This window comes from Ixodes scapularis, unplaced genomic scaffold (assembly GCF_016920785.2).
Source record: "Ixodes scapularis isolate PalLabHiFi unplaced genomic scaffold, ASM1692078v2 PGA_scaffold5__190_contigs__length_132052651, whole genome shotgun sequence".
NCBI lineage: Eukaryota > Metazoa > Arthropoda > Arachnida > Ixodida > Ixodidae > Ixodes > Ixodes scapularis.
The window spans coordinates 54,257,353-54,279,164 of NW_024609880.1; the positions used below are offsets into that span (position 1 = coordinate 54,257,353).

Sequence of the window (21,812 nt, forward strand, 5' to 3'; positions counted from 1 at the left end):
ATTACGTAACTAACAAATGAAGTTGAAGGTAGAGAGAAAGCACAATGCTCCGATTTACTCAGAAGAGCACTGCTTTTTTTTTTTAGGTCATATCTTGTAAAAGACGCGCTCGCAGCGCAACGCTAGCTCCTAGCGCGAGCACTCGTACCCTTGGGTAACCTACGGGCCACGGCTCGCGAGAGGTATTCGCTGGGCCGCGCTGTCGAGGTGTGCCGCTCTATGCTGAATTAGCTGCGCAATTTAGTTTCGTAGACCTTCTATACTATACGCCGGGTTGATCTTTAGACTGAGCATATAGACAAGGAGAGTGAAGGGAGGAGTTTTAACACAGGGTGTCTTAAATTGACCGGTTCCCGGCGGTTTCTGTCGTACACTTTATGCTTGAGGGAAGTGTGTCTCACGAGGATTAATTGGACACAAGTATACCGCACCAGCGTTCGGCTGGACCTCGAGGCCTCGCCTATTAAAATCAAGTTCCAGTCAAACGTTGACGCAGCACTCCCGACTGACGAAGCGGCTGGCTCCCGACTGACGAAGCGGCTGGCTCCCGACTGACAAAACGGCTGGCTCCCGCTTCGGGAGTCGGGAGCCAGCTGCACCCGCCGGCGTTCGGCTGCCACCACGCAGGTGGCTCCCAGATGAAGTGCCGGCCTAGGGACGTCAAATAGCGCGCCTCCATTAGCTTCCGCTGCTCTGAAAATCCTCCACTAGAAACGCGCATGCGCAGTACTAGTGCCACTCTTGCGTATAGCGTAGCGGGAGATGTAAAACGATCTAGTAAAACTTTAGTGATGTTACAGATTCTTCGGGGCCAGATAAAAAAACGAAACCATGTTTTTCGGATTGCATTTAACAAACTGCGCATCGCAGAAAGGCGGAACTCCGCGTGAATGCGACGCTAGCAATGATGATGTACACAGTTATTATGGCGTAGTCAAAAAAGGGGAAGTGTTTCGGGGGGGGGGGGGGGGGGGCGAGTTTGGGGCTCAAAACACTAACCAAAGGTCACCGCCTCGTGCTAGCCGCCAATGCTGGACCCCCCCCCCCCCCCCCCCCCCCCTTATTTCCCTCCCCACCTTCCGGCTACCTAGAATTGGCTACTACGCTTCTCCGGACTCTCGCCCACCCTACGTCACCTGACCTCACCTCTCCTCTATTTCTACCTCTATCACCCCTTAAACCTCCCCGCTTTTCTCCCCACGCCCCGATTCCCCTGAGAGCCAGTGAGAGATGCGCCTTGTGCGCGTACACGATTGGTTCTCACTTTACCCGCCTACCCCCCCCCCCCCCCCCTATTATGGCGTAGTCAAAAAAGGGGAAGTGTTTCGGGGGGGGGGGGGGGGCGAGTTTGGGGCTCAAAACACTAACCAAAGGTCACCGCCTCGTGCTAGCCGCCAATGCTGGACCCCCCCCCCCCCCCCCTTATTTCCCTCCCCACCTTCCGGCTACCTAGAATTGGCTACTACGCTTCTCCGGACTCTCGCCCACCCTACGTCACCTGACCTCACCTCTCCTCTATTTCTACCTCTATCACCCCTTAAACCTCCCCGCTTTTCTCCCCACGCCCCGATTCCCCTGAGAGCCAGTGAGAGATGCGCCTTGTGCGCGTACACGATTGGTTCTCACTTTACCCGCCTACCCCCCCCCCCCCCCCCCCCCCCCCCCCCGGTTTGGCAAGGAGGTTGGAAGGGCTATGGGCCACGGTGTAAACTTCCGATTCTGGCGAAATTCAATGTCACAACCGCGTTATTGGTAATTTGGGGCTTGAGTGAGGAGGAAAGGAAACATGGGTCTTCATTATTTTGTTTTTGAAAAAGTGAGAGACTAAAACAAAAACGGATTCCTGTTCTGTGTTCCACGAACATTCAAGATTGATTCGTCACTGTTCAGAAGGAAAAAAAAAACGATTGGGAAATTAATCTGCATTTTTGAAGATATAAACGTATTGTTTCTTAATAAAAATATATTTATCATTTCCCGACAACTCTTTCATGCTATTTAAACAAATGTAAACGACGGGTCTTTCCATCCGCGGATATAAAGGTCCCCGCTAACCTTTTTGATCCTTCTCACAACGAAAAGGCCAGCGATCCACGTGAACGCTCGCTAACGGTCTTGAGGCTGTCTCCAATGAGGTGTTCACTCATTTCGTTCCGAAGGGTTCGCGTGACACGACAGCTGGGAACCACGGAGTCGTCTGTGTCTATCCGCTTCTATGCAGGCATCGACTGCAGTCGGCGTCTGGACGAGGCGACGCGTGCACGTCGAGGCTCGGGTGTCTTAATAATGGTCTTCTATTTTTTCATGCGGAAACTCCGACCGACGCTGTGACGTCAAAGTGACGTCATTCGCGTGCCCCCCCAACGCGTAATGTTACAATGGATGTGTCTTGTCGGTCCGCTCTTGACTTCCCGGCGCGGCAGTCGGCGTGCCTCTTCCCAACTAAGCGCCCTCTTCATGAATTGAGAAGGGGTCCGCCCAGCAGGAAGCATAGAGGGTCCGCACGCGGAAGGGGCAATGTCGTCCGCCTTTTTGCGCGTAACTCACGATGCGGCCGCGAGAAGGTTTCACGACCGCCTCCGCGTGAATGCCTGCTCGGCGTTCAACTGTCGAAGGCAAAATTGGAAAAATCTCTTTTAGTCCAACGAGATTCGGTCTGTCATGGGTACTTGTGTGCTCTTGACAGATGTTGTGTAAAAACCACCGTGGCCGTTCGTTCTGTGTGGCCGTTTCATATACACCAACAAGCGGCCGTGAAGTGACACCGCTGCGGTTGCGCGGCTGTCGTCTCGAAGCATGCACAGTCGGATCCCTTCACACCAATCTCGTTTCCGCGCAGTACGCGGATTCGTTTGTCAACACCGTGTTGGTCTATACACAAGATTTTTCTATGCTGAAGGAAAAGGCTTTTATATTTTTGTTTTGTTTTCTTGTGTGAATTATTAGCTCTTTGTGGCCATATCACTCGCGTAGGGGAGGTTGACGAAAGATGTCTTCCAGTCGAGTTGTGGATGTGCAGAACGTGTCTTGGAGTGCTGTGGTGCCTCTATTCATTGTCGAAATGCGCGAGAAGCGCACGTATAAAGGTTGGCGCTAATGCAATTCTAAACACTTTTTAAAATATTCTTTGCGAACCTTAAAACGATTTGTTTTCGACTGGCATCCAACAATGCTGAAAAAAAAAATGAAAAAAGGAGCTTAAAAAAAAAAAAAACCTTGAGTTAGCGATTGTTTTCAAATTGTACACCATATAAGCTAGATTAAAAACCGTTATGAATGTTGCTTTTAGCTTAACATTTTGCACACTTTTATCTAGTGCACCTCAGAATTCTTTCCGTTATGTCTCGCAGCACATACGAGAAAGTTATCTCGATCATCGCCACGGATGAATTTACCTTCGTTCTTTTAAATGGTAGGGTCACTGCAAAAGTCTCGAGGCAGTCGTCACTGATTGAATATATTTTTCTTTAAACTATTACATCTTTTTGAGGTATTCTTTCTAACATTTCACAGCATGACCCACTGTTCTAAAACAACCCCGGAAGCACTGGCGCCATTGGGTATCATGCTCTGTATCCAAGTGCACTTGGTAAGCTGGGACAGCATCTTCAGCGGCTTGAAATCGCGTTCCGCGGGGATTTGATATTCCCCATCGAAAACGTAAATTCGAATTTCAAATGTACTTATTGAAAGGAATCTCCCTAATCGCTTGCCTACTAGCATCAAGAAAATAAATAAGTTGCATGACGTGAGGTCTCGATTGTGTTGTGGATCGGTGATCGATTCCACTGCAGTGCCTTCGACAGATTAGCGTTTCATGTTGGAAGAGTGGGCTCATGAATTGTCGTGGCACAGCTGGATTTCTCTCACGTCAGATCTTGGGCGCCTCTCCTGGTTTTCTCGAGGACTGCTGCAGCATGCAGTAGCCATGCTTTATCTTTTTTTTAGAGCAACCGTGGTCACGTGTCAAATGGTTGGCAAGAAGGTTGCCACCATCTTTTTTCCAACATTTCTTGGTTTCAAGATATTCGGAAATGGAACCTGTTGTGAGAAGACCCAGGCGGATGGCCGGCATTTTGTTTCGGAATCGCAAGGCATATCCAAGTTTAGTTGCCCATTACCATGTCGGCTACACTACTGTGTACTCACAACTTCGGAATCTCTGCGTCACCTTTTGTCACCCTTTTACCAGTGCCTGTTTTTGAGCTTGCGCCAAATTGTGCGGCACCTTGGCGAGGTTAAACTTTCCTCAGACGAAGATGTTCGTGAAAGATCGGCGAAACACTTCGTGAACTAATTTTCAAGGTCCCCTCAATAGCACCGTAACTCAATCGAAGGCCCTCTTTAACGAGTTTCTCCACAGCATCGAGGTTCTCAACATCAGTTATTTTGATTGTGTAAAGTCTGTGTAGTTTGTTTTACCATGATGAATCACGACTTCTGAAACATTTTTGCAAATACACTGAACTAGTAAGTTGTTGCATCTGGCAATGCAATGTCCATAAAGGCGCGTGACAACCGTTCCAGTGATTTCGACTTATTTCAATTGCTTCTGAAATTGCAAAGCTTCATTGCTTTAAAATCCCGTATCTCAGCTTCATGGCCAAGGTCGGACGAAGGGACAAGTCGTCATATTTTGCCGAAGTCCGCGGCTAACAGTAGGTGACGTTCTGGTAGCCGTTGAAGTGCTAGTTTTGCCAGGAAAGCCTAACGTTGTGACACAACTGATTTCTGCCTCCATTTTTTCTATTTGCCATATCCAAAAACCTTTGCTGTGACCCTATGAAAAAAAAAATGATATGTACAAATTTATGGGTTTGACTAAGGACCTTATTGCGGTAATGCCTTGAGTCCGTTGTTTTTTGCGCCTTACACTATGCTTCACCGCGGTAGTTGCAATTGACTCGCACGGATCTGTTGCAGCTGTTCTGCACATATAGTTTAGAACAACGAGCGATGAGTAGACTCAGCACCAGCGGAGAAGGACGACTAGGTCATTGACCAGCCAATCACAGCTACCTCATTGGCGGAACCAGCAAACCGATAAAAGGCCACTGCACTAGACAGATTTTCTGCTTCGTCACTTCTGCACCGGACGATGGTTTCATGAATCTATGTGCCCTCGATTCAACCCAGAAACACCGGAAGATTGGTCATTGGCCAGTCACCGCTCCATTTGCGAAATGAAAAGACTTTGCGTACTAAAAGAGGCAGACCTTTCCGGAAGATCGCGCGAGATCCCACGCCCATCCCACGTTGCACTACGAAGGGAAGGGAATTGTGGGGCGGATCCGACGTGCGCTCGGGTCGACTCGAACGCTTCGTTAGCTTGGATGCGGCACTCTTCGTTCTCACTAATCGTTGCGAGCTCGGAAGATACAAAAATAATTCAAACACAAAACGAGGTAATCGCATACACTGTTTTGCTTTCCTTCCGTCTCCTTTGCGTTCTGGTTCACAACACGTTAAACTGACTCTTCTACTCCTGGGTGATCTTTCACGCCCCGTATACACTGCACGACAGTGTTAGCGCGAACAAGCGATCGCCGTGTTTTCCAGGCATTCTCCTAAGCCTGAGAGCTGTCATCAAAACTATATTATTAAGGTGGAAAGAGCTGAGTTAGTGCGGTAACCGAAACGGTAAAACTTTGTGCCTGACAATGCAATTTCGAAGTGAAATAAAAAAAAAAAAAAAACAAAAAAAAAAACGCCGACGTTGTGTTTGCGCTAACAGTGTCGCGAAGTATATATCTGATCGTCACAATGCGTCAAGCAGACGGCGGGGGCGCCACAAAATTTCGGAACGGACTGTTATAGACTTGTGCAGCGACTCGGACAGACCGAGCGCGAGAATCGCGCTCTAAGTTCAAAGATGCTCTTGGCTGGGCTTCCCTCCGGCCGAGTCGGCAAAGGACCGTCTGGAGGACGTGTCACCACTTGCTAAGGGGACTCGCCATCGAGCCCTTGGGGAGGCCCTCGCGACTGGCGTCGGGCCAGCCGCGCCTTGTGTGCGGCACTATGGTTGCCAGCCCTGTCTGGCTCCGCCCACGTCCAATGCGTGAACCGCGACGCCCTCTGAGGTGAACCCCCGGCTCGACTCGGGGGAAAGGCGACGCGGCGCTCGAGACTGCACGACGCCACGAGGCGGTATCTTCCGAGAGGGGCCCCTCGTCTGTGCAGCGGGGCCTCCCATCGCTCATGGAGGCCCGCTGCGGAATGCGCCGTCGGTGGCGGAGAAGGGACGGAGTCGCTCCTTGCTTCCCCCGGATGACGCCTTCTCTGCACTCTGGGAGCGCGTTTCCCCCGTTAGGATCGTGAGGCGGGAAAGTGGGTCCCGCTGCATACGCGAATTAGCCGGTTTATCAAATGCGTATTATTTCCGAAAAAAAGAAAAAAAGAAAAAAAAAAAAAAAGTCAGTCTACATTTTACAGACTTGAGCGCATTCACGCAATCTCCGACGTGCCCCTTCGAGAATCTGTACTACCAAGACGGATCCGCCATCTTATACAGTGCACGAACGCCTCGCTTGGCCAACCCCCTTCGTCGGAAAGTGTTTTTTTTTTTTTTTTTTTCGATTTTTGTGGATCAATTGTGCATTAACGAAGAAGGCATGCCTTTTCGAAATATTAACATGAGCTTGCATACCGATGCGTTTGCGTAAAGCTCTAGAGCCAAAAAGCAACAAGAAGGCTGGCTCCTCTTTTTTAATTTTTGTAAATGACGTAACCCAGGGAATTGCCTCGCAAATAAGACTGTCCGCTGACGATTGTATTTTGTACCGTGAAATTAATTCAGACTCTGATGTATCGGCTCTTCAAGATGATTTTGACAGAATTTGTTTGTGGTGTTCACAATGGCAAATGACTGAATAGCTCAAATTGCTGTCATGTAAGGTTCACAAGAAAACGCAGCGTTCTCCAGTCAACGTACACTTTACACGGAGAAACTTTACTCGTTAAAAAAGAAGCTGAATATCTGGGAGTACTTTTTTTTTCTGATGACTTGAGGTGGGTTTCACATGTGAACTGCATAACAGAGAAAGCTTGTAGAACGCTGGGTTTTCTAAGGAGAAACTTCTCGCGCGCTCCACCATCCCTCAAACAGACTCTTTTTTTTTTTTTTTGTCTTGTGTGAAGGCCATTCTCGAGTATGCTTGCGTTGTATGGGATACATCTCAACAGTATCTCGTTGATAAAATTAAAAGAATTCAAAACCGTGCCGCTAGGTTTGTGACAAATAATTACAACCTTCGTATCAGTGCCTCCGCAATAAAAAAGGATTTACAATGGGAATCGCTTGCAGTTAGGCGTAAGTGTTTGCGCCTAAAATGTTTTCACTGTATTTCTTATGGTTTATCCAAAATTGAAAGATCACATTACCTGTTTGAGCCATTTTATGTATCGCGCAGAGTAGATCATGACCAGAAAGTTCGGGAATACACGCCAAAGTCGGATTTGTTTCGTAACTCTTTCTTCCCACGAACGATAAAAGAATGGAACAGCTTGCCAAGCGAGATTGTTGCCTTGCAAAGTCCAGATTCGTTTTTTTTTTTCTTTCGCAAGTCCAGCACTGTCTGTGATCAATATATTTGAGTGTAAATATATTATTAACGCATTCGTGTTTTTTTTTTTTTTTTTCATGCAGACTAAAGTTCTTTTTTTTCTATGTAAGTATGTTTATATGCGTGTGCGAGTTTTGTATATTACTTTGCGTACTTATATGTCTTGATAACCTATGGTGTGTTAAGAAATCCATTTTTTGCTATTGTGACTCCCCCTACTGTAATGCCCTTCGAAGCAATGTAAGTAATAAAAAGAAAACGTATTAAGAATTGCAACTTCGGCTGCAGCGCAATCGGTATCGAGCAGGCAGAGCTGTCTCGCGAAACGGAGAAAGCGCGCCAACTTCGGCGGCTGCAACGCAACGCCCAGCAGACGAAGAAGTCTTGCAAAACCATTGGGTTATATTGCACACTAGGGGTTAAACTGGCGCTAGTGTGCGGTTTCAAAGTGAATGCAGGTAACAATCAGTCTGGAATTGACCTTCGATAGTGCGAAAAGTAAGTGCACTTTTTCTCTGCGCTCGATTAAATGAGTAAATATTGGGAATTGTTCTTACGTCCGTTGTAACTCAAGAAGGTAGGGCGAGGGAAAGGAGGGCCGGGGAGGAGGAAGCAGACGGAACGCTGGAGAGAGCAAAGAGAAGGTTGCGCAGCTCCTCTTCAGCGTCTGTTTCCTCGTCCCCGGCCCTCCTTTGCCTCGCCCTATCCTTTCTGAGTTGCAGTGAGACACGACGAAAAACCAGAGTGCGGGTAAAAATAATACGCGCACTAAAACGTCTTACCTTTTCGAGTATGTGTTGTATCCGCGGTCTAAGCTCCTTTTTTTTTTTATCGTGCTAAATTATTTACCAGCTCGTTTGCGCCGTCACATAGTTTACTAAATAGCTTGGAACATTTCTCAGTTACGTAAGTGAAAATATCGATCAGTTACGTTGTTCTTTTGTCATATTTGTGACATTAAACACGGTGTTAAGTGACTTCATACGTATATTTATGTACACTGTCTGACACTTAGCGCGAACACGGTATCGGCGCTTCTCTGCAGGGGAGTTTTACGTTCCGCACCAACGAAAATTATCAACGAAGATCAACGAAGATTGAAGATTAAGAGAGATGGTAAAGTAATTAGTGCGATTAAAAAAAATGCTACTTTTTTTCTTTTTAATTACGCAGGGGTGCGAAGATATTTTTGTTTTGGCGATCAAAACATGATACCATGCTCAAAATTATTTGAAGCTGGAAGCCAGAAAACACTTGGTGAACGATAAATGTGGCCCGGTATATTAAACAATAAAAAAAAAAAACACCTTTTGTACATCTTGTTTTGCGAGTTTTTAACCCTTGGATCATTTTCATGTAGTGACAGTACATATTAGCTATACTACAGTCATCGGAATGTTGGCGTATCTTTAAGAGACCCTATGTTCTCTTCGCTTGGTATGGCTGCTTTGATGCGTCTCTTGTGTTTACACACGCCTGCTCTGGAGCATAAGTTTGTGCCTTAAAATACTACGACTCAAGACATCACTCACTCACCAGGAAAAAGAAAAAGACTAATTAAAGCACTTACAGTTTTATAATGTTAATGAAGTTAGCTACTATTTTCCAGAACCCAATTAACAAATCTCATTTCTGTTATTTTCTGGCGCAGAGACAAAATGCAACGCAGTTTCCTATAGGAATGCCAAAGAGCACCGCAAAATTAGACTGGTTGCTCTCTGCTTCAATTGGAAGCCGAAGGACGCGCAGACGCTATAGCGCCAGCTGCACCTCTAGCGTACATTATACTAAAAATGAGTTCTCGTATTGCGTAAACGAGCGAACGGAATTAAGCATCGTGTGTTCGCATGAGCGTTGCGTGTTTCACACTGCGCGTGCGCGGAGTCTGAACTGCGGTCTCGGATTGGTGCATGACGATCACGCAGCTTGGAGCACGCAACGCAAACGCTCAGCGCTTGCGTTTTCTCCTATACGCAACACTCTATCAACTGCGCGAAACGGACGAAGAGAAGTAACTTCCGCGACAACGCGAATGGGACGATAAGCAGGCGAGACGAGCCACCACATTATTTCAGAGTGTCCCGGAATCCATTGTATTGTAATTTCTTGGGATGCATGTTCCCTTGCAATTGACCGTTTTGCGATTTCAAAGAGGTTTAACTTTTATCTTTCCCTCTTATCGTTCATGGGCACGGGCACGTGCCACCCGGCCAACCGCGAGTGCATTTTGCGAGAACTTCCTTCGCGTGCCGACGACGCGTCACTTTTTAGTTTCTGGGCTTTTTTTCTTACAGCGGAGCTGTTAAGGGCTAGTTTCTCCAAGATCGTGTCCGTCAGCAAACAAATGATGACACAGAACTCTGGACAGCAATCGCCATCTATAAGCGACGGCGGCAACCCGACAACCGGCTTGCCGATTGTCTGGTTGCCGCCCTCGCTCATAGATGGCGCAACCTTTCGAGCCTTTCCACTCTGGCTTGCCGACTTGCGGCCGGCCATTACTTCGTTCCCACCGTATTACAGCTTCGCTAGTCTTCCTTCTTCACCAAAATGGAAAGGCTGAAAGTTTTTTTTAACAGTTAATTGGCTTAATATATATATATATATATATACATAGATATAACGGGCATGGTGGCGGGAGGCGGAAGGCATCGGTATATATTAGGGATGTCGCGAACCACCCTAGGTTCGATTTCGAAAGGTTTCGATATTTGCGAAGCGAACTGAGGTTCGATTTCGAAAAATTTCGATATTTTCATACCGACCGAGGTTCGATTTAAAAAAATTCGCAACTTTTGACCACAGCGGAGTTTCGAATTCGAAAATTTCGAAGCTTTCACGGTTTCCAAAATTTCGAATTCGAATATTTCGAATATTTTTTACTTCAGGTTCGATAAATTCGAAGATCTCGAAATTCTGTGTAAAAAAAAATTCGAAAACTTCGAACGCTTCGAATTTTTATAGACACGAAGTTCGAACAATTCGAAGATTTCGAATTTCTTTTTGCATAAAGTTTGAAAAGTTCGAAGGTTTCGATTCTCTTTTAACGCTAAATAAAAAAAAAATAAAAAAAACTGAAGATTTTGATTTTTTTTTTAGTCCAAGTTTTCAAAGTTCGAAGTCCGATTTTCAAGTTTTTCCACAGTTTCAGTTTCAAATAACGTTTTCACGACTCACTGGCTTTCATGAAATCAAGTTTAGAAAAGTTAGGGTGTGATATCTAGATTCTGGGAAGTTGGTGAGCGTCCCGGACGTGCTAGAATATTAGCCAGTGCAGAATTGTGACCGCCAGCCCGGGGGGGGGGGGGGGGGGGGGGGGGGGTCTTTAACCTGCATCACGCAGTAGTGATTGCACGAACACACTGTTTTACGAGACTCATCCAGTTCGAAACGGCCAGAACGAGCAGGAGGTTGAGGCTCAGAAAAACCTTGAAGCGACCTGGCAAACTACCTCGCCACCCCTTGCACGCTGGTAGTAATCCGATCCGGTGAAGTTTATAATTGTCCTGGAGGTTTATTTTCTGGGACGGAGGAATCGCCTCGCAAAAAGCACAAAAGCCGACACAACTCGAGGTCGAGGAGCGTTCTACCATACAAGTGGCGTCGGAAGAGGAAAAACGGGGGGAAAGAGGGTAGCGGGGGGGGGGGGGGGGGGGGGGGGGGGGGGGGGGGGCTTCAGCCTCTTTTTTCCCCTTGCAGGTATTTCGAACTGTTAAAGAAAACAATACGGGGAAAGAGTGCGTGGTCGAGCTTATTTTGATCTGAAATTATTTATGCATATGTATGGCTACTGTCGCTCTTCACTGCATAAAAGGTTGCGTGGATGGTCATTGTTAGAAACTCGTTGTCAGAAGGCACTGCTCGTCACATGCTTAGTGGTTCGGAAGTTCAAAGCTGTCTTTTCGACCTAAACACCTGTGCCGATAGTAACAAAAAAAAAAAAAAAAAAGAATAAATGCGGGAATAAAAAGCAGGAGAAAAAAAAAAAAAAACTATCAAGAATTCGTCGGAAGTGTTCTATTCTTGCATATTCAGAAATTCAGAACTTCGAAACAAGTCTCTTTTACCAAAATCTGTACAGGCTAAAAGAAACACGTCCCAGGAACGTGAAGCGAAAAAAAAAAAAGTTTTCTTTTAGTGACGTGCTGAACTTGAACACTATTAGAAATCTTCTCCCATGAGTTAATTTATTCCTTAACGTGAAAAAACAATAAATATATTATTTCGTATTCTGCAGATGGCAATGATATGTACTGTCTGTGGTGTTAATTTAAATGCGATACCTCAAACAACTTAGACGAAAATAAATATCAAGTTTAGGTTATAATTGCATGCAGATACATGTTTGGACATTTCTTCGAAACTCACGTTGAATAACAATAATCACATCTTAAGACGGCACTTACCTAGGCTATACATAGATCATTCTTAAAAAAAGTATAACATATCTACCATAAATAGCTCCGGCTGCAGCGTGCTTCAAATCTGGCACAAACGATAATCGTCAAAAACCCGTCGTCCTTCCTAGCCCCTTCGGGGATTTATTTCTTTAAACCTAAGCATGCCAGAACATTGAAATAAACGACATTGTCTTTCGTAAGGAACGCAGCACCGCGTGTAAAAGTTCGAGAAAAAAAATTACGAATGTACCCCACTACTTGAAATCAAATGAAACCGTCCGCCGGTCTTTCGAAGTTCGACGAACGTCGAACTTTTACCCTAAAAGTTCGAAGTTCGTCGAACTTCTGACTTTTCAAAATCCGAAAGTTCGAAACTTTTCGAATTCTCTTGATAAATAAGTTCGAAAGTTCGAAATTCATCGATTTTTTGGTCAGTCAAGTTCGAAAGTTCGACAAGCATCGAACCTTGCAGCGCAATAAGTTCGAAAGGTCGAAAAAGATCGAATTTTTTTAGCGTAATAAGTTCGACGGTTCGAAAAGCGTCGAACTTCTTAGCTTAACAAGTTCGAAAATTCGACCTCCGTCGAATTTTACGATATAGACAATTCGAAAAATCGAAATCTTTCGAACCTTTCGAACCGCTTGATTCGATCATCGAAACTTCGATTCGAAAAAAGTTCGCGGCATCCCTAGTATATATATATTAAGTACGGAAACAAAAAACGACCTGTGGCAGACCTCAGTGAGCGACGTGAGGGGCAACGTCGCAAAGGTGATGTGTGAAGTTCTGCACCAGTATACTACCAAATCTGAAAGTGCAATGCTACACAAGTTTTCCAAAAGAGGAAGCACAAAATAATACGTGGTTGGCTGCAATCTCCGAAGAACAGCTGCCGGGGCCAGCCTTATACCCCCTGATCTGTCTTCATCACTTTGTTAACAAAAGTTATGAAAAAAAAAACAAAAAAAAACCCTTAGCGTATCCAAATCGATGGGAGTTGGATTCCAACCTCAAGTGAAACATGCCGTCGTTCCTACCAGGAGCCGTGCGACGGTATTTGTTGGGAATGTTTTTCACTTTCCACGAGCTTACTGGCACTAGTGGGACCCAAGTATACTCGCACGCAACGCCACTGACAAGGCCCTTGTCGCGGTGTCATCTCAAGAACAAAAGCGAGCGTTTTCTTTTCATCTCTCCTTCGCAAAACTTGATGACGTAGTTCGGGGTCCTCAGTATCCCACAGTCACGATATTTGAATGCGGCTCATAGATCGTACCAGAGCATTGCGTGGGCACTCGATTTGGGCTCGTGATAATGGATAGCTCGACAAGGATTCGGGTAGTGGCCCGTGTCCAGTCGCTCCAATGACGACAATAGCCGAGCCATAACAATGTCTGGAACTCAGCTCGTGTTCCGTGCTCTGCCAACCCCTGCGCGTGGCTATGATCAACATTGGCAGCATATAATCGGCTCAAGATCACGTGGCCGCTTGATCTGGCTGCGAGTTAAAAAAGTTAACGCTGCTCGTTTTTATATGTTTCTTTTTTATTATTTTTATGGCGTGCGGCGAAAACGGATACTGTGTTTCACAGGTCATTAGCGTCAGAAATTCGTTCTAAACAGTATCTACGCAGTGTACAAAAATTGTTGCATTGCCCCTTTAACTCTTTCGGCATCTGACTTTTATTTTTCAAAGTCAGCAGTTTAATGCCTCAACAGTCGTAAAAAAAAAAAGAATTAAAGAAAAAAAGTATTTTATTAATGACAATAATAATTATTACAGACATGCAACTTGCGACAGCTCTTAACGTTTTCAAAAATGCCTTTGGGAATTACGTCAGACACACACACACACACAAAAAAATAAAAAGAAGCGAAGAGGATTTTAGATTTGGAGAGGACGACACAAACCTTTAAGCGGTGTTTCACGCGCCAAGAACCTTTTTCACAATGTTTCTTTTTTATTGCACCTGAGACAACGGAAAATAAAATCGATCTTGGGGTTGTTAGTGTGCCCCTTAATGCGCGTAGATTCAGTTATTTCCACAGAGAAGACCAACTCGCAGCCCAGTTTAGTGTCCCTTTAAATTACTAATTATTTCCGCAAACTTTTATTTGATAGATACAAAGTATGTGGAGTTTTCTTTCACGTTGCGTAGCTCAGATAAGTTTAAAAAAAAAATCGACGTCTCTGCAAATTTATTTGCAGGTGTGTAAGATCACACATCAACACTTCATCGTTGTTATAATAATAATAATAATAATAATAATAATAATAAAAATGCAGGTGCTATATGTTTTATCCCAGTCGGTGGCAGGTCAAAACTGCAAAAAATGCTCCTACTCCAGTCCGTGTCGCCTTCCGTCGTGCTTTAGTTGCCTGCCCACGAGACTCCAAAACATTATCGAAGGCTAAGCTCGCGCTGGAGACGGAGCTTCTACACTTGGTTTAGTGCAGCCCATGTACGCGATCGGACGGAGTCAATCAAACATCTCCAGAAGCGCATCGTCACGTCCCTCGTCGTCTTTGTGCATTGGCGCTATCAACGGCCGAACCAATCACGCACAGTAAATGGGTCGCTGGATGCATGGATGGATGGGTGTTGGATGGATGTTAATGGCTATACCCTTCGTAACGGGCGGTAGCTTGCGTCACCTAGCCAAAATCTAAAGAAAAAAAGCTTTTTTGTGTGCATGATTGATTTAGTCGTCGATAGCGAGCCCACAAAGACAACGAATAAAACCGAGTACAGCGAATTATTTTTCCTGTCACCAACCAAGTATAGAGCAGATGTACTGGAATTCCCTCTTTTTTTTTTTTTAGTGTTCTGAAATGATAAAGCGGTTTATTTACTTTATGAATACGCATAATTTACATTTCTCGTGCCTCAACGTGTGGATATTTTTTTGTGTACACTGTTTGCTTTACAAGGTGGTGGTGGTAAGGGGCAGTGAAGATTTTGCACCCCCTCCCCCGTATATATTGCTTACATTACATTTCTGAAATGTCTAAAAGCGCAAGCGCCCCCCTCAATTGGTTCCGACGCCACTGCACCAGAGCGAGCAAACACCCGATAAATATTTTCCTCATTTTGTTTTGCCATTTTATCTCAAATAAAGATGTAACTAAACATCGCCGATCGTGCCACTACAGTGATTCGGCTACGGGCCCGTCTGACAGAAAACCCGTAGTCGTTCGACGGCTGCTATTGCCGGCGCTGTCTCGTCCTTACAGGAATTATTAGTGTTAACACTATGACCGAAAAAAATCACCGAACGTTAACGGGGTCGCCAGCACTGTTTTGTCGAAAGCTGTTTTATCTTTTCTTTCTAGGCTAGGTGGCGCAAGCTACCAGCCATTATAAAGGGTATTGGCGATAGCATCCATCCGGCACAAAGAACTTGAAGCGGAAACCTTCTCTTTAGAACCCAGGCACCAGACTTCCCTCCAGCTTCTACCTGGATGACCATATTGTATCCGCGTGCGGTCGTGAAGTACCTATTATTTTCTGACGTACGTACATTGGGAAGCACTAGAAGTCGTATTGCACAGGCAACTTCATTATCTGAAAGCCAGTATTTTGATATTCAGTGATTTCCCTACACACCCCCTTGGGGAGTGTACCCCCCCCCCCCCCCCTTGTTTTTCTGAAGGCACCCCCTTAATTCGCAACGACTCCTCTATCCTCAATGCTCCCCCCCCCCCCTAAAATTTAGATCCCCCCTAATTTCAATTCCTTGGGAAACCCATGACCATATATCAAGAATAGACCGGTCTCTTGCTGACTGATCACCTAGACGTCTTAGTTGATTTCACATTGAGATTGCACTTGAAATTATACTTTATTGCAGTTGCACTTAAAATACCGATTTATTCATATTTAATATACGCAATGTACTTGAAATGGAGAACTTAATGGTAATGGTATAATTAGAAATCAGGGACCGCTTGCCCTATGCTTGTTGCAGGAGTGGTAAGTTTGTTTCATCTCGGCGCTTCTCATGTGCTTCAAGTACATCTGAAATTCTAATTTAGTGTTTTTCGATGTCTATTAACAAGTTTATAATTGAAACAATATGGTTATTTCCAATAGATCAAAAGTTAATGAACACATACTCTAGTTAATTATCCGACGTAACGTGAGGAATAACCCCCTATAGTATGTCCCCCTTCCCGTAGAACTCACCTTAGCTAAAGGCATCAGCGTACATTCAACGGATTTTTAAAATAAATCTGCTCGAATAAAATCACGCGCTGTTTAATTCCAAACTACATTCCGTAATCTGCAGTTAAAAGCAAAGTAGAAAAAGTATATTAAATACGTATCTGAAATATTTGCACTTAAAATACTCTCTATCCAGTTTGACTCCTGTCTTATTTGAATTGTTTGACTTTCTAATACCTTTTAATTTGCGTAAATATATTTTTTTCTAATTGGTTTGATCCCTTAATATTACTTAATTTATCTCACTGTTTATTGTTAGTTTTTTGTTTGACTTACGACAAATGTTCCAATATACACAATTTAGATACACTTATTCATAACAAATACTGCACAGTTTAAGGTAGTTATTATGAATGCTAGCTGCAGGCTCTTGGACGCTCTCCACTCAGAAGGTTTCTGTCGGGGTTCTGAGTCACTCAGTCATCCCTCGCCATGGACGTGTAATGTCTATGGAGGAAACTGCATGAAGCTCCTGGAAGAACGGACGTCCTTAATGGTGAAGGTCATGAAAAAAACACCTGTGGCGACTGGCAGTCTTGTTGACCTCTTTCCGGGGCGAGCATCCAAACGCTTGTTCCACGTCGTAATGACTGCCTAAACCTGGGTCATGATTATGCGGAAAAGTAGCTGGAGTATGTGCCTGCATTCTCTGTATATTAAAATAGTTTTCACCACTCTTGTTCCTTTTTGCACCCAATTCATCGGAAGCTAAAAAAACAAAAAACACACGTGTATTTGGAAAGGTTTTTAAGCAGGGTGGAGAATAAAAATCATGATGATTTAAAGCGTGATTTATTCGTGATCTACAATCGCGCCGGTTTTCCAATTATAATTGAAATCAAACTTTTCCGGTACACTGAATTCCCAAAATATTTGCATTCGCAGCTCGTCTATTGTTCGATGTTCATATGTGCACTTGTTTTGTATTTAAATCAAGAAATACTTATAGCAGGATGAAAATGAGTAAAAGGTGGTGCTCTTCTGGGCAGATTCAAGTGTTTATCGATGCTTCTTTCTATCTCTCAATTTGTTCGCCAGTTACATAATGTCTTACTGCAAAAAAATCAGAAAGCGAAAGCGAAAAATACAAAGGAACTTATGTCACTCTGCAAACAATTCAGGGCGCAATAGAAAAAAAAAAAAGCAATTGAAGCTTTTTCAAAACTAAAAAACTAAGTAAAGCTGTATCGTGGGGGCTATATTTGAAATTTACAGTAATTTGTTCCTTCCGCATAGCTTTTAGTGATCGGACGGATTGATCAATTCTGCAATGTTTAAAAATACATTTAGAGATAAAGAATCACTTTCTTTAGTTACAGTGATTTAAAACAAACTAATGTGATTCAAATCTGCTAAATTTGATTTCAGTCAAATACATCGGATTTATTTTACTCTTAAAAATGATTTTATTTATTTTTCATAATGCATTTTCATAATGAATTGTAATAGGAACTATCACAATTGAAAAAAAAAACAAAAAAAAAAACGTTAACGAATTTTTGGTGGCGAGTGATGGTAGTTTATGAGTAAACTGGCAATAACAAAGTAAAAACCATATATTCCGGAAAACCTATTCCGACAACTTTCTCGAAAGACGAATTAGGTGTTGTTTTTGTGCACGGCCTGATTGCTGGCTGACCTGCACTGTCACGAGGCAGAGGTCTCGCCAGGCTTTGTGGCCTTTTGCGTCTGCCTCCCCTCCGGTCGTCACCTCTCCCCTCCCTTTCCTAAAAAAAAAGTCTTAGTAACAACAAATGTTTTAAACAAATCGATCGCGCCCTAAATAATGCGTTACATGCAAGGAATTTAACGACAAAGGACGCTGCCAATTTTAACACAGAATGTGTTTATGCGCTGGGTTTTATTTGAAAGGCGTTACGCGCAGGTGTGACGAAAAAATGTTACACACGGGAGAAGGCAACATAAAGTCAACACCGATCATGGCAGGCAATCATATGCATTAAGAAGGCATTCTTGATCATATATATAAAGCTCGGTTTGAGGCGAGAGGTGACAATCCAACCCGGCCGGTGCGATTCTCAGCCCGACGCCATACAAGAAAAAAAAAAAAAAAAGGGCAAACCGAAGAATTGAGTATAACTCACAGGGGCCTGCTTGAACAGGCGACCGTCGGTGCGCCCAGCTGGCTCCTGAATGACGAAGCCTCCCCACGAGCTCCCGGAACATCGCACGTCAAATCACCACGCACCAACGGATAGCGCAATGGGCGTACGACGTCGCGATAGCGTAGCGAGCGCAGTAAACCTCCTCCCCTTGCGCTTAGTTCAGTTACCCCAATGGGCTTCTTGCAATCCAATAGCACTAAGAACTTAATGTGCTACACGCACCCACGGAAGAAGCAGAACCCATGGAAACCTTCCCCCTAAGTCACACTCCTCACACACCCTCCTGAATAAGTCTACACTTGTCTTGATGATTCCGATAAACCTAACGTGCAGTGGCGTAGCCAGATTTTTTTTTTTCTTGGGGGAGGGGGTTTCCTAGGCTACGTCACTGCTAAGTTTTCACATGAAGTGCAACGCATTCAAAACAACGCAAAGCTCCGCGTAACCAAACATAACAAATCATAACGCACGCATAATGCACGTGGGACACATTCTGTGCATTGACCTAGTTTGGCGCAGTACGGCCGCGGGAGCTCTTGCGTCATAAAACCAGCAAACAACAAGAGCAACATTTTGTGCTCCCCCGGCTTATGAAAAAGAGTGTTTATTTTTTTCTCGCCATTTTGCCCAAGTGCGATATTGACGAATACCAAATTTCACATCCTAGGTTTGTGCCCATAGCAGAACACTTCATCCAACTTGTAGTGTTGATGAGAGCCTTTCAGTTGTGAAAGGAAAACATAAACTGGGGCCGAATGCTTGTTCGGCCTGTGTCGTGCCTGTGCATCATTTCCTAACCATAAAAATAACAGAAAATTTGCTTCCGGCCTTATACAACGTAGTTTGAGAAGAATGGCAAACGGTCATCAGTATTCTTGAAGGGTACAACGCGATGAGTGGGTCAGTGTGCTCGGAGCTACATAACTTGCTGAAAGCAATTCGCTTTCACGTAAGTTTGGGTGCTCAGTGCTCACAAAGGCCTATCCTTTGGATTGCTTCCCTTAAGCTGCGGATAAGACGAGTTTTTGTAAGCTTTCTATTGGCTTTTAGTTTATTAGTAATTATTTTGTTGTTTTACTAGACACCTTTGTTTTTACAATAGACAGTGTCCCCGAGGTTGTCGGTTTGTTAGGATTACTAAGTTTCGGTTAACTCTCACTTGGTGAACTCTGGCATGTTAGAGCTAGTGCCGATATCAGAAAGGAGAAGGCTGGGCTGGTATGTGGAGGTGCATGAGCAGAGTTATGTTTTTGATTGCTGGTTTTCCCGCATCCATAATGTCTTGTAATTCCTTGCAACTTGCTACTTGAGCCTTTGGGGCGCTACATATCAATCTTAAGGTACAACAAATGCTTTGAAGCCCTCAACTTTCAATATACCAAACAATCGAAATGAAAGTATAGGGCTCACTTACTGCAGTCCTCCAGGAGCCTTCGCGCTCTAAACTGATTGCAAGATGTTGCACGCGTACCGTTAGATCTAAAATAATGTTGTGTGCATGTTTATAAAGCAAGAAGTTAATCAGTCTCGATTGGCGTTTGATGTCTCAGTTGTAGATGTGAAAAATTTGCTAATGCAATACAACCGCTAGCCTGGGGTCTTTAACGTGCATCACGTAGTAGTGATACACGACCGTATGCCGGTACGATGCTCATCCAGATCGAAATGGGCATGGGTGGGGATTGAGCCCAGGATCCCTGGGTTTTACAGCGCGAACGTTCTCTCTGCGTGCTGCGAGCGTTAGATCTCGCGCATTGGCCATTCACGACCATTTTCTGTTTACTGACGTTAGAAGTTTAAGAATATTATTTCTACCCATAAAGGATATCGGCAAACGCCCTACAATCAACTGCTGTGCTAAGTCATATGCAACTTTTACTCGAGAAACAGTTGACGCAACAATGACGAGACTAATATTATATAGCGCAGAACGGAAAAACAGCGCAAAAGACAAGGACTAGTGAAAGGAGAGGACAGGACAAGCGCCACCCTACTAGTCCTTGTCTCTTGCGCTGTGTTTTTGTGCTATGTGTAGCTAACTAACCCCAGTTGGTTTTATTTTACCCAATGCATCTCGAATTTTCAACAAAAGTAATTTTATGAGCGTCGTCATTTTATTTTCTGTGCGGACCAAAGTGACTGACCACACACGTAGTCTGCGGTTAAGTAAGGCAGCGAGATGTTCAACAGACTGCCAACACTCCGATACTGTGTATAAACAACATACGACTCACAGGGACATCGCGCTCTGTGCGCGAGTCAGAGACATCGCTCTATACTCAAGATAAAGTTATCTTATTAAGACGCTGACCATCATTTGATTTGTTATCACCCGCATCTGCGCAGGGGTCGCCTAGGACGTGGGACCGTCGAGCTCACCTGTGTCGAATCTCGTAAACGGTAACGTTGCTCCTGGACTCAGCAAAGCTGGTATTGGATACGGCGTTGGACAGCTCGTCGGCTCTCCTCTGGAGCATCTGCACGGCAGAGGCGTTGAGCCGGTCCAGGGGCGTCTGAGACAGCATCTGCATCGCCGGCGGGACCGTGGTCTCGTTGCCGCAGAAGGCCGAGGTCGCCCCGGAGGTTCCCGTGGCCACGGTGCAAGACCACGGTGCGACCGCTGTCAGCAGCACCAGGCCCAGAACACATCGACACCCGATGCTAAGGCGAAACGTAGAGATGGCCATTCTCGACGGTCCGAAGGGCCCCGAGACGTGGATTCTGTGCGGGGAGGGATGAAGGCAGGCGTGGCACAGAGGTGCTCGAGACAAGACCTTGGTCGGAGCGGAACCCAGTGGCGGCCGAGTTCTGGTGTGGCGGTTTCGACGTTGAGCGTCTTATAGCCGACTTCCCTCGCCCCCTCCTGCCGCGCCCCCTCCCTCCCCCTCTCCGAAGACCCTCTCCTCTCCTGAAAGTGCTCTTGCCCGCCGGAGGCGGCGGCTGGTTTTTGGCGCAGTCCGTGGTTTTTGGCGCTGTCCGTTCGTTTGTTTGGGACGGTGTGGGGCAGGACTGCCGGCGCTGCCCGCTTTCGCCGTTGCTCTTCCGTGTTATACGCTGAAAAGGCCTTCCGACAGCGTTTGGGGCCCTTTGGACATTGGTTCATCTGCTGCACTTTCCTAGCAGGGCAATACATTATTGACATACATCTATTTCACGTACCTCTATTCCTTTTCTTGTCAACTCGGCATCGTCAAACTGGGGCACTGGTGGCCCAACTCTGCCAAAAGCACGACCGTGCGAAGACGCTTTTTGCTCGTTCTTTACCTGCGTTTACACGCGTATATTTCCTCTTGTTTGTCTGAAGACTGAGACGACCGCCTGCTTGCACAAAACGATGTGAACGTTGGACGGTCTACTTTAAATACCCTCGCGAAGTTGTTTACGTCAGAAGTCATTCGAATTATGGCCCTTAAATTACTTCATATTTTTTAAAATTGTTCCTTCTATTTAATAGGTGTACGTTTCTTACGTGTAACAGGTTTATAAAGTGTTGTTTC

At 45.1% G+C, this 21,812-nt stretch overlaps 1 protein-coding gene across 1 annotated transcript in view; it reads right to left on the reverse strand.

Moving 5' to 3' along the window:
* LOC8033507 overlaps positions 1–21,167 on the reverse strand; it is a gene marked incomplete at its 3' end in the record, with an annotated part of 37,676 nt that extends 16,509 nt beyond the window's left edge. The window contains 1 exon segment of the mRNA XM_040213151.1: positions 20,695–21,167. Coding sequence (XP_040069085.1) covers positions 20,695–21,002 — 308 coding nt within the window.
* Positions 21,168–21,812: the final 645 nt, after the last annotated feature.